Source organism: Manis pentadactyla, chromosome 5 (genome assembly GCF_030020395.1).
Source record: "Manis pentadactyla isolate mManPen7 chromosome 5, mManPen7.hap1, whole genome shotgun sequence".
Taxonomy (NCBI): Eukaryota; Metazoa; Chordata; class Mammalia; order Pholidota; family Manidae; genus Manis; species Manis pentadactyla.
The window spans coordinates 66151498-66170000 of NC_080023.1; the positions used below are offsets into that span (position 1 = coordinate 66151498).

Consider the following 18503-nt stretch of genomic DNA (forward strand, 5'->3'; position numbering starts at 1 on the left):
ACTGTGACTTAAATGCTTTCAGCTTTGTCACAGACCCAAGAGTATCACCTGTAGAAGGAGTAGTGCCTGGCTGGGCATCCCACAATGATCACCTCCAGAAAGAGGCAACTTCGGTCAGATGGACCATTCTGAGGGACTACATGCCTGTTCTCAATGTCCATTTTCAGGATTGCCCTGTAGGGAATCAAAGGAATTGTCCACCCATGCTGTTTAAGCCAGAAGCATAGAGCCTGAGCCTAGAACAGCATAAAGAGAAGTGGTGTCCAGCCCAGGACAGCATCTTATATAGAGTGTCAGGGGCATTGTGCCTAGCCTACACACATTTATGTGCAATGTGTGTGCCCTTTCCTCCCCACAGTAGCTTCACTAAGTTGTCCAGGTGACTTTGTTTTACAGCTGCCTTGATGTTAAGTATTCTAGCCATGGAAGATTTCTAATCCTGAAAAAAATCCACAGGTCTTTTATATACTTTTCATTATTGAGATAGGACTCCTTAACTGGGTACTCAGTAATGGATAAGGCCATATCTTAACATCAACCTTGGCTTATGTGGATTAACATTATCAGTAACAATCACAGCCCTTTCATTAAAATGACCAGTGAATAATGTATCAGAGGATAGTTTAAAGCTTCAAATATGTTTTCAGACAAAAATATTCGAAGAATGCAAATCAGGTATATTTCTCAGATAAATGACAGTAGAGGCATTGCATACACGGAAATTCTCAGTTGTCAGGTTTCCTGAAATCCAGCGCACGCATCATTAATCACTCATTGGGGTCGGCCCTTAAGTCAGTGGCAGCTCTCAGTAAACTGAAGCGAGCCGTTAGCTAATCCTTCTTGCCAAAGGGATCCTGGGGCAAGAGAGAACAACTGGACAGTTACGTATGCTGGTGCCCAGACCCTGCCTCTCTCGAGCTGCTCTGAGCGCGGTTGTGCATGTGAGCTCACCCTCCGGGACCCAGACCGAGCTTCCCAAAAGGAAAAATAATTTCAGCATAGTGGTTAGAGCGGCCAAGAGTTTCCAACAGGAAAGCAGTTCTAGTAGTGGCGCAATGGCTTAGGGTGGTTCTCTAAACAAGGAGTAAACCGAATTCCTTAGGTCTTCCATACATCAGCGACAACAGCAGCCTTCTCCCCGAGCTGCACACCACCAGAGCCTTCCCAAGTTGGGCTACGAATGCTTGTTTGGGTCTCCGCCGCAAGCACTTGAAGCGGTGGGATTCTAGGCGGGGCGCAGTTTCCCGAGGGATTCCCAGAGCAGGGTTGTGACTACGAGACTCCTGGCAAAGGGAAGGGAACCTCAGAATTGGGTCCTATGTTGGCAAGAGTGCGTTGCTGGGACGCAAGCGTGCGGCAGAGGTGGGGGAGTACCAGAACTCACGTCCACGTTTAAACCCCCATTCCCGTCGTGGCCCCGGGGAACTCGACTGCTCGCGGGGAGCTGAATTCCGTGCAGCGTTGGCTCTAGTCGGAGGGCGGTCGAGGGCCGCGTGAGAACTGCCGGGGTGAGTGGCCTTGGTGTGCGCGTGCCCAGAGTCGGGGTGCAGCTCCTCTCCGCCCGGCTTCTCCTCCCACTCACTCTCTCCCATCTCCTCCCTCCTCCACACCCCCCGCCCCCGGGACCGCGAGGCTCCCTCCCAGCACGGCCAGAGAGTACACAAAGCGGCGGGTGAGGGGGAGCTTCGCAGGCGTGCATCAAGCAGTGAGATCACTGGCGTTATAAATATCCCCGTGCCAGCGCCGAGATCCGTACGGGTGGCCTCTCTCTCTCTCTCCCCCCCTCTCCCTCTCTCTTCCCCGAGGCTATGTCCACCCAGTGCGGCGAGGGGGGCAGCGCCAGAGCCACGCAGCCGCGCAGGGGCTACAGAGCCCAGAGCCGGCCCTACAAGATGCACTTGGGACGCCGGCGGCTGGAAGAATGAGCTTGTCCTTCCTCCTCCTCCTCTTCCTCAGCCACCTGATCCTCAGCGCCTGGGTTCACGGGGAGAAGCGCCTAGCCCCCAAAGGGCAACCCAGACCCGCTGCCACTGATAGGAACCCGAGGGGCGCCAGTGGCAGGCGGAGCAGCACGACGACGTCTTCCTCCTCTTCCTCCGCTTCCTCTTCCCCAGCGGCTTCTCCCGGCAGCCAAGGCAGCGGTCTGGAGCACAGCCCTTTCCAGTGGAGCCCCTCGGGGCGCCGGACCGGCAGCCTCTACTGCAGAGTGGGCATTGGTTTCCATCTGCAGATCTACCCGGATGGCAAAGTCAACGGCTCCCACGAAGCCAATATGTTAAGTAAGTTGCTCGCTCTCCTGCAAAACCTGTCCTAAGCGGGCGGCGGGAGACTCGGAAGAGACAGCTGGTTATTCCCCGGGCCACAGGCGCACCTTCTGAGACCTAGCTGGCTCTCGAAACAGCCGCGCGGCTTGGTTGGAGATGCTTACACATGGCGCGCGCGCACACACACACACACCCCTCTCGTGGGTGTGAGGAAAGGCGATTCCTGAGGCTTAGGCTCCCCGGAGGCTGGTGCGCAGACAGGTAGCTTGTTTCCAGTTTGCCCTGGTCCCAAAGAAGAACCTCCAGCCTGTGCCTAGAGAAAAAACAAAAATCTTTCTCCTCGTTTAGTTTTTCCCTTCTGCTTCCGTATACTAGGCATTTTTCCTTAAGGCATCAAAGTGCATCCCTCTTCCTTGCCCATAGCTGAAGTTACTTATTTTAAGAATCAAATCTCACATGCTACTTTGATTCCCAAGGACAATTAGGAGAAAGCTCTTTATTTCAAAAGAAACTCAGAGAAGGTTCAATTCGGTACAGGTGCAAACTGTGTAGGTTTTTTTTTAAAAGCCACGTCAACATTTTTGTGAGTTTTCTCTTTAGCTCTCTTTCCCTCCTGTCTCACCTCCTCTTCCCTATCACCTTGAGTTTAAGACCATCACTGCCGCTCCTCTGATTCCTGTCACTGCCTCTAGGCAGCCTAGAGGAGAAGTATTTTGGGGTTGTGTGCCGTGCTGGAGAGATCTCTGCGGGGCTTTTCCTCCGCTGGGCCAGACCACTCTGCCTGTGGTTAATCCTCAAGAACCCCGGCCCAGGCCTCAAAGACAGCCAGCGCAAACATGGCCAGCAGATCGCTTAGCTCACGGTCATCGGCTTGGCTTTTGAGTGACAGCCTGCCAGCTCCCAGGGGTACTTAACTGGTTTCATCTCAAACTAATTGGGCTTCTCACCCAACTCCGGAGGAGCTTGTGTAGCACATTAGGTCTGCCAAGGCTTTCGCCTCCTCCTGAGCGGGGTCGGAGGTGCAAACGTAGGGCTTGAGGTGGGGAGGGAGGGGTAGGAGGCGGGCAGGTGGCTGGAAGACCTGGCAGTTCACCCCCTAAGGGTAGGAGCGGGTCCACGCCTGCTCTCTGACGCTGATTAGTCTTTTGAGATTTGCCACTCTGGCTGGCTATGTTGTCGTGGTGAGGTGGTACCGAACCTAGGGGTTTTCTGTGTTTGAAGGTTCATTTCACTCTTTTCAAACAATCATCACCTTTGGTGATAAAGGGCAAAGTCTATTAAGATGATAGGGAGTTTTCCAAGGTTTCAGAGGCTGGCAAGTTACATCTATTTTGGTATTTTCACCTGTCCTTCTCATCTTGCCCCCACCAACTCCACTCCAACAGGCGTCAGAGCTCATCCCCACTAGTAACGATCTTTCCTCCATTCTCTTGCATGAAAACCTTTTCTAGTTTGTTCTTCTTGTAGTTTATCCAGGAAACCAGCACCAGCAGACGATAACCTCTGTGCTCCCAGTTCTGACTTTGTGTTCTCTGCTAACCCTAAGTTAGCATGCAGCAAGCAGAAGATGGGATCCCAGCAGGGTAAAAGGACGTGTCTTGGGTGGGTTTTGGATGTGTTAGGAATCTGTGAAAACCAGAACCACTCCCAATATATTCACTCTCTTCTCTTGGAAGAAACCACAAGACACAAAGATTTTTGCCCTCTTAGGCCTTGCTAGAAACGAAGTTGTAGAAAGGCACAGGAAAGAAAATTGAGAACAGATAAATGAAAGAATACATTAGCTAAAGAAGACATTGACCAATATGTTATTTCCAAGGTACTATTTTAAAATCCACTTTGAAAGGTATCTACAGAAGATTAGGGATGGTTACTAAACAGTAAATAAATTAAAAAAAAAACTAAATAAAACTTCCCTATTTAACTAACACTTTCCTAATTAGTTCCAGTTTACAATAGACTTTCAGAATTTAGTTGGAATCTTCCATATGGCTTTTGATCACTCAACTTTTTCATTCATTCATGTGCCCCATATAGAATACCTACCACACCAAGGTTGATATTTTGGTTACTTCTGGTTGGGGGATTTTTTTTTGTGTGTGTGTGATTTTCTGCTTTGTGATATCTGGCATATAAATGCAACTTCATAAAATTTCACTACAATTGACGGATAAAGAACTTATGCAATATGTTCTGCTTAGTAGGAAAGCATGTAATTTGGAGTTTTAAAGTGAATTTCTGCCCTTAAGTAGCTGTGAAAGACAAACAGAAACCTGCTTATTGTAGCTGATCACATACCTCTTTGAAGGCAGTACTTGACAGTTTCTTAACACATATGTAAATTAAGGTATTGGTCAGGGACTGTTGGTTAGAGTATACTGGAAAACATTTGTCTAAATCTCACAAGAGACACTGAAAAAGCAGGAGCCATAGGGGATTACAGAGGATACACTGGAGTTTTGCCTCACCCAACTCTACTGTGTGAGTTAACAATGACAGAAAACTTAAATTTTTGTCAGTTTGCTACTTTAGAAAAGTCAAAACCATGCCATGAAACTGCATTCTAATAGGTTTTTTTAAACTCAATAATTTTCAGTAATATTTGTGAGAACAGATACAAATATATGCATATTTTAAGACATATTTTTTGTTTAGTTAAGATATGCCACTTCAGTTAATCTTAGCTTCTCTTATACAATAGTTATCCCAAGTTTTAAAGACAGAAAAAAGAATCAAGTTCATCATACATAAACTCTTTAGAGCAACACTAGGGAAGGATGAAGAAAGATGGACAGGAGAGATGATGAAATTCAACCACAGGATAGAAACAAAAGCTTTGATTTAATTTACATGCTTTCAAGTTTAGTTTCAATACAGTACTTCTGTTGACTTATCTTGGGTCACTAAAGAACAGGCAATCAAGTAATTGTCAATTTAGGGAGCAAAAGTTTAAGGTTATGGCTACACAAAGCTGAACTGTTCACATAAATACGAAAATTCTAATCATATATTTTGGCTAAACTGAACCCTCAATTTTACCGATTTTTAAAAATCTAAATTCACTATTTTGGTGTCATATAGATCAACTTTTATACAGCCTCCCAAAATCTGTATATAGTATATAGAAATCTCCAGTGGAAAATTTGTTACTAATTTAATCAATGAAGCCTGGTAACTTGAATACTTCAAGACTCAGACTTGATAATGATGCAGTATTGCTGCAGTGAACACAAATAGAGAAATTTCAGTTTAAAATTATTTTCTTTGAGTATTTTCAGATGGGCTGTTGCAAGGCTTCTGAACACAAGGAATATCTATGTCCTTCTATATCTCATTCACTAAGAAAAGAGGGAAAAGGAAGATGTCGGCAAAATTATACAACCATCATTATCAGAGTCCTATTAAATTAAATAATGAATCTGGAGGGGACTAAGGAAAAAAAATACATTTTTTTCTTACTGAAATAAACTTACTTTGTAATGCATGCCTACGCTTCTAAGTAAGTGGATTAAAAAGTTTGTATATAAGTTTTTGCCTCCTTCAGCCTACATGAGAACCCCAAAATTCCACCGAGAGAGTAATTCCTTCTGTTAAGCACTGCCCTTTTTATCCTCTTAAATATGAACACCCTAGGAAATATAACACATTATCACTAACACTTAAATGTGAATTAATTTACACTGATCCTCTCCCCTATCCCACTGCCCAAGCAAGAAAGGGCCAAACAGCAGGAGTATACTAAAACATGTGTCCATATATAGGTGTACATGAGGTGTCCTGAAAAGGAAAAGGAGACAGTGAGGTCAAAGGAAACAATCCAGTTTAGCAAACATTTATTGACTATCTATGATCTGTGAGACACACTTGGCCTTCCACAATTTTTTTTAGCAATACCATCTTGGTAAACATAATTTACATTGTAAATTCCCATCAAATTTATTAGTATGACTCCTAAAAAGAGCCAGAAAATTACTGAAACTGAAAAATAAATCAGTTTTAGAGAATTTTTTTTGAGATTTATATATATATTTATGATTTAGTGACATGAATTTAAAATATTATGTAGAATTCTTTAGTGAGTTACTGAGATTTAGCATTGTAAAATCTAAAGGCCTGTGATCTCTTGAAAGTGAGGACAGGAAGTTGAATTGTGGGGCTTGTAGAATCTGCTCCAATGTTCTAGAAAAAAATGACCTTGTGAAATTACTGTTGAAATTACCTTGGTAATTATGGTCTTAACAGAGTTTCCAATATTACACCATAATTACATTAAGCTATAGATCATACCTAAGTTGCCTATGTTAAAAAACAATTATTTCATCTAATCTCATATTTTCTCTTTCCTGCATCATCATAATTTTAAATAGAATGATATATGTAAAAGCATATTATTTAAGTTTTCAATTAAATATAATTTTCTTAAAGTTATATTACCTTTCATTCTCAGGAAATATATCATCTTTAGACCGGAACTTCTAAAAAAAGAAACCATGTAGTAGATAATAACATTTTCACATGTTATTTCTTCTTTCCTATATTTAAAATTTATTACAATGTAAATTTCATGCAACATATATATGCAAAATGAAGTTAGGAAACTTATTAGCAAACAAATTAAATGAGTCAAAATGGGTCTTTCTTAAAAATAGAATATGTTAGTTGACAGAAACCAGTAGTTTACACAGGCAAAGCAGTATTCCCATTAAACAAATATTTATAGAGCCCTTTTGTCTTAACCTCTTAAATATTAGCCTGCAAACACATATACCTAATGAGAATTTTATCTTTTATGCTAAATTAATTATTTTTTCACTAACACACAATAGATTTGCATTTATAAAACCAGATAATTTTCCAGAGAACAGAATAAAAACCTATTAAAATGTAGAACCACGATTAAATTGGTGAAAAACATACAACCAAGTCTTCTTTTCTACTAACTCCATATTCTCTTTTGTATCTCTCTCTCTACACAATTTCTCATGTTCCCTGTCTTGTGTTTTAACACATTCACACAGTATTCACAATCACATCCCCCATCTCCCAAATATCTAAAATAATTAATGCTGTTTTCAATATCATTCTGTAATTTTGATAGAAATATAACTGTATATCAGATGTTGTTTATGCTTTATTAATATTATTACAACATATTACATCGTGTAGTGTATTTAACTTTATACAAAACATTCTATTTGACAGAATGATAATGCTTCTTAATCTTTGGGTATGCATCACAGTCAAATAATTTATATAGCAAAATCTATTGTAAGATGCACTTTGAAACATTTTGAAGAAAATAATTAATGAGAGAACAGTTTCTTTAGGAGCTTTTTCCTAAAAGCAAAAGTATTTCCTTTCTAATAGTTTTTAGTGTTTTTTTTCATTTTTAAAGAAACATCCACTAATAAAGCAGTAGATGCTGTTGTTTTGAAATTTATTTGCTTCAGATTAAGAGTGCTTATTACACAAACAATAGTTCTGTTACTCCTTTTCCCCCATGAATTTTTCTGATGAAGTATTTCTAAAAAATTAAGTTGAATAAATAAACAGAAAGTATTTGCTACAATTATAGATATTAGCTCACATTATGAATATATATGTATTTGTATATACAATATATAGCTTTTTTTTGTTAATTGGATAATTTTATATGTACTTCAGTACTCCAGGAGAAGACTACTATTTCAAGAAAATATGGTGAATTTATCTAATCACCATAGTCCTACTGAGATATTCTAATTAGTATATATGCTCAGAACACTACAGATCGAAATGTTGAGGTTTTTTTCCCTCCCTCCTATCCTTGTTTCTTTCCTTTCTTCCTAGGACAAGTCCCTTTTTAGTTCTACTGAACTATATTATTATGTCCTTTTTTTTTGCAACTTGATGTAGGCAGTTAACAAAAAGCAATATGTTTTTCTCATGTTCATATAACACTACATATGAGTTTGTGATAAACAAGCAGGAATTCCAATTATATACAGAGTTTCATCTATGAGTTTCATCTATGAGTTTCATCTTCTTAAAATACTCTATGAACTGTGGTATGTGATTCTCTTGACCCAGTGGTTGTGGGCTGTCAAACTATTATAGGAGACAGAGGGACAGTGACCTAGAAATACATAGTATGAAATACTAAACCTAAATAATAACATAATAAAACAACTCATTAAATTTTTTCTAGAAAAGCCATTCAAAATGAAAGGTGTTTCAAACCATAATCCATTAAAGAATTCATTTAGCCAATGATCCCAAATTATTTATAATGCTTTCAGTATCTTGTTATGTGTAGTCTTAAATAAGCTACTCACTAAATGATTGAGTATGGTATATACTCCTTTATACTTTTACAATTATGATGATTTGATAAGAGGGATTTATTTCATGTAGATAAGTAGTGTTTTTCTAAGGCTTTCAATGGTTTATACTAGTCTTGGGTATAGACTTTATATGCTTCAACATTAAAAGTAGTGTGTTGTTTCTGATAGAAAAACAACACATGAGAATTATTTTGAAAAACATTTTTTAAAACATCTTTTCAATTCCTTTAGAACTTGCAAAGATTCCACTGTCAAATGTTGTTTACTAAAAGTGACTTATCATTTATAAGAAAATAAAGAATTATTAATGAAATAGAACTATATTTTTGAATCTTGAAATGTATCATTTTAAATGAACACTTGAGCACTAGCCTTTTTTTCCCCCTACACAATGAATGCCATGAAAAATAAAGTTGTTAAGTACTGTTTGAAAGACTGGGAAGAATCTATATAGAAATTAAATTCTTCAAAATGATATATGGAGAAGTACATGTTTTATTTTGGGATTTCTGTCATCCTAGGTATTTTGGAAATATTTGCTGTGTCTCAGGGGATTGTAGGAATACGAGGAGTTTTCAGCAACAAATTTTTAGCGATGTCCAAAAAAGGAAAACTCCATGCAAGTGTAAGTAAAACCACTTTACATTTGTTAAAGGTGTTATGGAGATTTTTAAATGGAATGAAGTGATTTTCCAACTTGGTAAATAGACAGTTTGCCCAGAAGTTACTGTTTTTTTCTTTTTATAAAATTTTATGTATATTTAAACAAAAGGATTGTATGTGTTTTTGTAAGTAATCATTTTAATATTTTATTTACTTGAAAGATAGAATAGAATGTACAGAAAGTCTCAAGGATAAATGTATTTGAAAATAGCATTCTGAACATGATTGTCACTATTTCTTTAAAGTGGTCTAACTTAGGAAACAGGAATACTGTGTTATGGAAATGTTATATAACATTTAAAATTACATGTTTAAGGTGATTCTATGTATTTGGCCGGTCAGAATCTTATTTAATTTTACAAACAACTCATGATGTAAAAAATTGGATGTAAGTAATATAATATAACATTTCCATATTATTAAGTATGAGGGGAAAAAACCTTTAACCTTTTATGGAAAAGTTTTATTTGATCCATTTGACGAACTCTCAACCGCTATTTTTGTTGCATCAAAAAGAATACTTATAGGTATGAAGGCTAATTTTGCAATCTTAAAAATTTCTTCAAGCCACTTACACATTTTATAATTAATGCACAAATAATAGATTTCTGTTTTGTTCTAAAAATGCTCATTACTTGGAAGCATTAAAACATTTTAAAAATGGAATAAGTTTAGTTTTCCCACTCACAGATTATATTTGTATTAGTTCATATGTACAGCACCTAAAAGTTATTTATGTTTTTTTCTGTAGTACACTGTTTTGTTACATGAAATCATTTTTTAAAAATCAATTTAAAATTATTCGTTAATATTAGTCCTATAATCCTTATTCCCTTTAATTCTTATTAAATGAATTGGAGAAATATCACTTTTCCAGTTTTTAAAGTATACAGGAAGTTTTAATTAAGAGTGCAATCAATTGAAACTTACTATTTGTGATTTCCACATACAGATCTTTAAAAAATTCAATGAAAATTGCATTTGGTTCAATGTGTAAGAATTTCAGTTTTCCCTTCCGTAGGATGTAAAGGTGATTTGTTAAGACGTTTTGCAGGATACAGCAGAATTCAAGCTACTCCTACAAGTTATTTGAGAATTAAATGCGATAATACATATAATGCTTTTAGAACAGTATTTGTTACAGTGTAAGTGTTTAATGTTACCTATTATTATATGATAAACTAAATATAATAAACTACTAAAGTTAGTTTAGTAAGGTAAATAGAAAACCTTTGTTAAGCTCTTTAATCACCTACTGAAACAATTATAAAAAGATTTACCTACTTCATTTTCTGAGCTGGTTATTATATTCTAGTAAACTAGAATATAATATTCATAAAATTGCTTTTTAATTATTTATTTTAAGGGGCAAGGTTCTGCATCACTGTGGAAAAGCAGGACATGTCATTTTGTGAAAAAATAATGCTTGAATTTTTAAAATTCACACACAGAATAGAAAACAATGGTCAAAATACATTTATTTGAACAGAATACTGAGTCTACTTCAAGGTTGTAACAGATTGAAACATCTTCAAAATCTAAGCAGTATAATATGCAATGCATGTAAAGAAACTTTCTCTCGTAGGTTTGTTTTTCTGGGTGAACATCTTAGTTTTTAAAATATTCTGATTCATGCCCTATTGAATGCAAAAAATAGACTCAACTTGTGCTAGCTTAAGGATAATTGCCACAGAAAGCAAAGTATTACAAATGGATGCCAATTAGAAAGGTCAAACTGAGAGGTTAGGATACATGATTCCTCTGTCAAATGCAAGTAACAAATTTCCAGAAATTTGACCCAAATGTCTAAAGATGGCTGGCTGAAATAACGCAGATAATGCAAAAACAACATCTGTTATTCTTTCTCATCTTGGCAGGCTAAAGTTATTTCATGGAATAATGACTTTTAAAGAGTACAAAGCAAGTCTTGCTCTTGTCACTCACAGAAGCTCTTTGATACAAATGTCATTCTGATGACTTTGAGCTGAATTGTAGATAAAAAATTAAGCCCTCTGATTATGTGGATTATTTTTAAACCAATTGCCCAAACCCACTCTCTCTCATCTGAGCTTTTATTAGCACTTTTTCTCTAGATGGAAACCTAATTAAATTATAAAGTGATTTATTTTTAAGGAAGTTGAATTTAGAAATAGTATTAATCCCAGCAATTATCAGCTTTATGCCCAGATGGTTTCTTTCCTGTTTTCAGTTTCAAGTTAAACATGTTGAAAAACTGTTCTTGTAACTTTAGATTTAATTATTTGGTTTAGTTTTTATTTTTACAAAATTGCATCATCACTAAAAAGGCTAGAAACATTTATGCCTTTAGGGTTAAATGTGTAATTCATGAGTTCCTTTAAATTAATACTTGTGCAGAGGCATCTAAACAGTACTTTTAAAGCCATTTCTCTATCTATCTATAAAATCATCACACTGTACATCTTAAACTAATACAACATTACATCAATTACATCTCAATAAAACTGGAAGCAATTTAAAACTTAATAAGGAGCACCATTAAGGTTCTGTTACAAAATAAATGTGAATGAAAAATATTAAGTATTCATATAATTCTGGGGAAAGTAATTCCATACTGTGTTGAGAATATTCATGGATAATTACAGATTTTAAATTTGGCTTTTATATTAACAATCAGAATATTAAAAACTAGTTACTAAGCAGGAACAACACATTTGTATAATTCTTTAAAACCTCTTTTCACTTACGTTGTCTTATTACATAGTTGGGTAAGGAAGGAGTCTTTGAGATGTTAAATATTTTTCTTAAGACAGTTAACAAGCGATTGAATCAAAACCATATCCTTTTAAAATTCTCTCAACACTATAATACTTTGTAAGTAAAAATTAGCTTGAAAGAAGGTACTAAGTTTTGCTTGGAACCAATTACACTGTTTTCCCCTATTATTCTATAGGAATTAATAATTGTACAGTTTAATAGTTTCTCATACTACATTTTAAAGAATGAATACTGTGGTGCATCTCTAACAATATTGTGCTTGCCTCTTTTTCTCTTATTCCAAGCTCTGTTTGGGACTCTCTTTTTTTCCTATCTACTTTGTTTCCAATACTTGAATTTAAAGTCTAGAAAAGGGGAGGGGAATGTGTTTGCCACAGAACTTATCACAGAGCTTTACACATGTTGGTTATTCAATATTATGATGAGTTGCTTAGGGAACTCCTCTCAAGGTGAATTTTCAAAACAGAAAAGAGATCTGTTTTGTTCCCTGAAAATTCTCATTTCAAAAGTGCTTCACAGTCAGTGGACACAAAGATGACATGCAGAAATATTAGCCCAGAATGGTTAGACTTATGCAACAGTTGTGCTGATTTCCTTTTTGTGTTAAGTCTATTAATTTGGTAAGAGAAGCTTTATTTGAACTTCAACCATCTCAGTGTGCACTGCTTCCTGCACTCATTCAATCTGCATACTCATATTATTCTGTAACCATTTCTCTGTTAAACCTTTACTAGTATACTTGAAATCACAATGCAGCTAAATTCCTGCCATGCAGGGTTTTTCAGCATTCTTTATGCAGATGAAAGGGTATGGTTTCCTTTTTCTCAAAATGCATGGAGGATGATCAAGAACTCGAGTAGATGACTGCCTCCCAGAGAGCCTGCGCCCTCATCCAGGCCTTTGCTGTGACCTCTACGCTCTTTCTCACCTCATTCCCAGGCTGAGGTATCTTGCGGGACTGAGCACTTTTCTCTTTCTCTCTCTCTCCGCCTGCCTGCCTGTCCCTACTTCTTCCTCATGCTGCTCCTGCTCTCTGTTCTGGGTTGCTGTCTTTATTGATAGAGTGCCTTTCTGGATTTATCTGAGGTAGGTCCAAATGTAAGAGTGAGAGACTTAGGGTGTGGTGGTCAGGAGCACAGTTACATTGAGTTATTCTACTTAAGTTAAACTGTCATTTTACTTCACCTTTCTATTCCTTGGTTTTATAAGTCATAAGAGGAGGAGAACTAAGGTAACAATCTACTGTGATAGTTGAGCATTTTAAATGAGATAATACATATGGAACACTTAACAGTAGTGCCTGGAAAGTACACAGCATTTCTTGCCAGAAAAGATCTTCTGAATTATCCAGGAACATAATTTGAAAGCAAAGTCCCAGGTTTAAGCTCTTTGAGAGGCAAAAATATTTAACAAATATTTCAGAGCCCTACTATGTATCTTTTTCCCCCCCCTAAAAAATGTAAATCCTGGAAAAGTTGGTTACCATGTATTCTTTATTTTTTTCATAAAGTATGCATGCCAGATCATTGCCTATGGGAAAAAAACATTTTAGCTTGTTTTAAAATCCAGAGAGGAGCATGTGGTGGGATTATTTTTGTTTCTCAGGGTTTTAGGAGATCATGTTTGGAAGGAAAGCTAGTTGCAGAGTTTACAGAAGAGGCATGGAATGCGTGCTTGATCAGCCCTAAGCAAGGACTAGAACATCTTCGTTTCCTGGTTTCAGAGGGTGCCAACTGGTTTGCCCTGGATGAGAGTCTGGACTGGACTTCCTGTGCCAGGGGCAGAGTGAGGAGCTGCCAGCCTCTGAAGCTGGGCACGTCCACTGAAAGAGGAAACGGAGGCTTGAGCAAAAGTGATCAGCATCATCAAAAATCAATTGTTAAGCACTCCACTATTTCAGTCAAGACCATGAGCTATATAACAAGGCATTTGAATAGAAACTTCCCTTACCCTCCAAGAGCTTTCAATTTACATAGCACAATCAAATGTTTAGTAATTCAGGCTCACAAATGTGTTCATGGCTCTGCCTTTGCAGCAAATGTCAGTTTTCCCTTTATTTCTTATGTCAGTCTGGTTAGAGAGCCTATTTTATTGAGGAAATCTTGGCATGATGAACGACTTATAGCTTCATATCAGATCCATTTCAGCCTGAAGTGAGAGACGCTGTTATATTTCTCTGATGGTTTGGAAAGTGGCACTTGTTTTTTTCATTAGTACTTTAACGTGGAGCAAATTCAAAGCAGGTAGGACCACATAAAAGTGTCAGAGATATTATACCCTTGGGTTTGTACAGTGTTAGGGAAAGAGCTTGAATCTAGGAATCAGAAGATCTGAGATTTAAGTCACAGATTGAGTCACGGGTGACTATCCTGGCACTAGATAAATGTAGAGCTGTAGATGAATCACTTTCATTACTTCTCTGACTGGAAAATCAGATAATAGCATCCTACTAGTCATGGAATTATTGTGAGAATGAAATAATATATGTAACACCTGACACACAGTAGCCCTCTACAGCCCAGCTTTATTAAGTTATTAAGAGCAACAGAAAGAAAACTCCTATATATCATGTTTCTCCGAGTGTAGTCCTCACCTCACCTGCACCAAAAACACGTAGGATGCTAGTTAATGATGCACTTCCAGGCTGTCACCTCAGATTTACTAAAACACAATACCTGGAGATAGGGCCTGCAGAATCTGCATTTTGAACTGGCTCCCCGAAAAGCTGTAAGTTTTCAGAAGAGTTCAGAAGAGGAGAAATCCTGTGGTTGGTATCCTTCACTACAGTACCCCAGATTGGTTTATTACTAAATCCAACTTGTATATTCCTTTGGTTGCTCAGTATGAAGAACTGAGATATAGAATGGACACATATCCTGTGCAAGCAGGAAATATGTCCATGTGGTGGAGGCAGCATCGTGTGGGTATGACTGACACATAAGAGGCTTACATAGTAAAGAGTGAAAAAGAAGCCCTTCTTGGTTCATACTGCCCTGTACCATGATACTCTGTTTGGGGGCAATTGGAGCAGGGTCTGGCTTTCAGCCTTTACTTGCTACCAAAAGTAGGTGCCTTCGTGCAAATAAGATCCTGCATAAGATACAGATATGGTTACACAAAACAGTCTGGGCTAAGGGCATCTGGTCGGGGCAGCCCTACTGGTGGGAGTAGGGATGGGAACCAAGAAGCACTAAGAGAACTGGAAGTAGGGGTGCAAGCAGCAAGGAAACTTAGCTTACAGCATAATTTGGTCCTTGATTGTTTTTATTACAGTGTATAACAACACTTAAATTATTTAATAGTATTATAGCCTATATCAATGCTATATTTGGTTAATTATTCCTTACATTATTTCTTAATAGGGTTTTTCAAGAGAAAGAGGCAAATCAAAGAAAACAAAGTGAAATAAAGAATTAACATTGATTAAATATCCCACAAACTGCAAATTTAAACTGGTGTTGGTCCAGATTCACTCCTCTCTCCATGCCTCTGTCATGTACTGCATATTTACTTGTACAGTGGCACTAAGGAGAAGTGGGACTTGTCTGCACAGCTTCAACTCATTCATGACAAGATCTGCAATCATCGTACAGTATTATATTTACTAAGGAATAAAACTATGCTAAGAGGTTTTAGAAATTTTAAAAATATCATGTCAGAAAGAACTTTGGCTTAATTGACCCTTAGATTTGAATTAAGCAAAATTACCATTTTCTGGAATATCCCAGTTAATCAGAATTTTACCTTCTTTGAAGTGAATCTGACCTTTCTTTTAAACACCCATTGTACACCTTCATTGTGTGAAGAGATGAGTAGAATCAAGGCAAAGCGTCCTTCTAATCCAAAAGTTCTTATTTTCCTTAATAGCACTCTGAATGAAAATTTGGATATTTAATAAAAATAATTTGATTTGATTTGTCTTATTTGTCAATTAGAACTATACTAAATTACACAAAAATAGCTGATTTGAGCACTCCATTTTAATTTGCAATTATGGCTTGTTGAGAGTAACTTGTTTTTACACTTGCAAGATCAAGGAGAAATTAAAGAGAAAAACAGATAATTTAAGACAAAAAAAATGGGCAGAATCATTTCTATATTGTTTTCATTGTAAAAGTGGTAACTAGCACAGTGCCTGGCATGTGATACATAGTCAATAAATGTCTGTTGAATAAATTCATGAAAAAATGAATTGAAACTAAGATGGGGGTTCTTTATGAACATTTTAGTGATTAGTCTTCTTGTAGAGGCCAATGGTAGTAGAGCAATGAGGTAATGGGGGCCCTGATTTCAACAGCTCATTTAAAATTTGATTCACCTCTCTACTTCATACTTTAGCTGTAGAAAAAGTATTTATGTCAACTTCATTTTTTCCTAGAGAAATAATATAGTGCTATTATTTTAAAAGTATGTGTTTTGCTAAATGACCTCTTATAATTCAAAGGTGATTTAAAAAATTAAAAGTGGCCTGGAAAATGTATTATCCAAAACTGTGTAATGCTCAGTGGTAAACATATATATATATATATATGTTTACCATTTTATATATGCATATATATAAAACACACACACCTGTAGCTGAGACTTCTGCTTAGTGACTCTACTTCATGCATGATATTAGGGACAGAGACACACTGCTTAGGATTCCCATCTTGTTTGAACAAAATTGGCAATGCTGACAGGAAAAGACAATCCTTCAAGAAGAAACTAGATCTCCAGATGAAAAAACTCACTGAAATGTCTGTTTCAAATAGTTCTGTTCCTCCATAGCTGGAATAATTTTTCAGACAAAACATCAAGTTAGAAGTCAATTAAGAAACCCCAAACAGTCTGACCACACTTATTCCTGTTTTAACGTGGTATCTGCAAGGCTGAAAGGCTGCTAGAAGGGTGCGGGCCCTCAGATCCTCAGACTCTGAGCATTTCTACCCTGTGTGAAAGTTAGGTGAGTGCTGAAAAACACAGAGCTTGAACACTCATCTTTCATTTTAAGAAAGAACTTTAGAACATAGATCTTGGGCGGGGAAAGAGAAAGTTTTTAGATGGAACAATTTTAGCAGGAGTCGGTGGGCTTTCATTCAAATGAAGACTCTAAGATGGAATTGCTAGTTTTAACTCACCGTTGTTTATGTGTGTGTGTGCATGTGTGTCTCTTAGCCATACCAATAAAAAAGGACATGTTTTTTCCTTTATTTTCTTTGACACTGCCGGGGAAGAAAATGTTAAATAATGCAGTACACTTAGAAAACTTGTCAAAATTAAATAAATCAATCACTGCTATCTCTATTTCAGGAAAATGGACTTTTGAGAAAAGGGGTCAAGTCAGATCAAGATATAAAGTATTATATATATTAAAATTTGTTTTCAAATACATTTAAAAAAAGTGTGAGGCAGGGTAAATATACCTGCTATTCTTTAATGAAATCCCCTACACTTTTCTAAAATGCTTATTCTTTTATGCATTCCAGTGTTTAAAATAAAACTATTTGGTATAACCTAATTAAATGGAAAAGCATTTAAGTCCTTTTAAGAGCTAAGCAGCTATAAACAAAACTACGTTTTATTTATAAGAAAGTCTCTTTTAAAGTAATGTCAGCATAGCAGCCTTGGCCTAGACCTAGGGTGATATGTTATGATAGGATGAGAGGAATGCTATAGGTAGTGGTTTTTAGAACACCTGCTTCAAGCCTGCGGGCAATCAAATCCTGGGAATCACCAGTAGACTTGTTGACATTCTAGATATAGCTTCATAGCCCTCAAATAAAGGGTTTTATTGATTGAACTACAATTGAATATAAACACCTTGGGCAAACTGTTGTACATAAGGTATATGCGCTGTTGGAAATACTCTGAAATTGAACCCAGTACTCTGAAATCTGCAGTTGGTTGTCTTCTGATATTGTCAGTACTTTGCACAAGTCAAAAATCCCATGTAGCCATCAACAGTAGATCTATGAAGACTGTCTTGCAGTGTTCAGACTTTCAGATTACAGTGTTGTGATCAGTATTACAGAGAAAAGTCTGACATTATCAGAAAAAGCAAGAGTAAAATAGGACTTTTAATTCCAATATAGTAGCTCTTGGTCTGATACAGAAAGTATTTTTTATATACATAAAGTAGAAAGTATTATATACATAGTGTTTTTATGTATAGGCATCAAAATATTTGGCATTTCCAAGCTCAGGAAATCTATGCAAATGGTACTCCCTAAAACTGTAAAAGCTGGTCTAGTCTAGGATCAGAATTCTAATTCTTTAGGAGTTCTGGACTCTTTTGATGAAGGCTCCTGATCTTTTCTCTAGAAAAGTATTTTGCTTCTCACAATCTCCCCACTGAGTGTCAGGATTGTGGATAGGAGCCTGAAGCTAAGACCTCAATAGGCCAATTTGGTATTTGATTGAAGGTCTGTCAGACTCCCTGCTTACACTCTTCCCCCATTCCACCTTCCTTCAGTTTCCTCAACATGAAAAACTAAGCCCTTTTAGAGCACAGATT

The 18503-nt window shown here is 37.1% G+C and overlaps 1 protein-coding gene across 1 annotated transcript in view; it reads left to right on the plus strand.

Annotated features, from left to right (window-relative positions):
• The first annotated feature begins 1913 nt into the window (after positions 1–1913).
• FGF5 (fibroblast growth factor 5) overlaps positions 1914–18503 on the plus strand; it is an 18476-nt gene continuing 1886 nt past the window's right edge. Inside the window, exons 1-2 of the mRNA XM_036906322.2 lie at positions 1914–2279; positions 9109–9212. Coding sequence (XP_036762217.2) covers positions 1922–2279; positions 9109–9212 — 462 coding nt within the window. The 5' untranslated portion in view covers positions 1914–1921. The remainder of the gene's footprint in view (positions 2280–9108; positions 9213–18503) is intronic.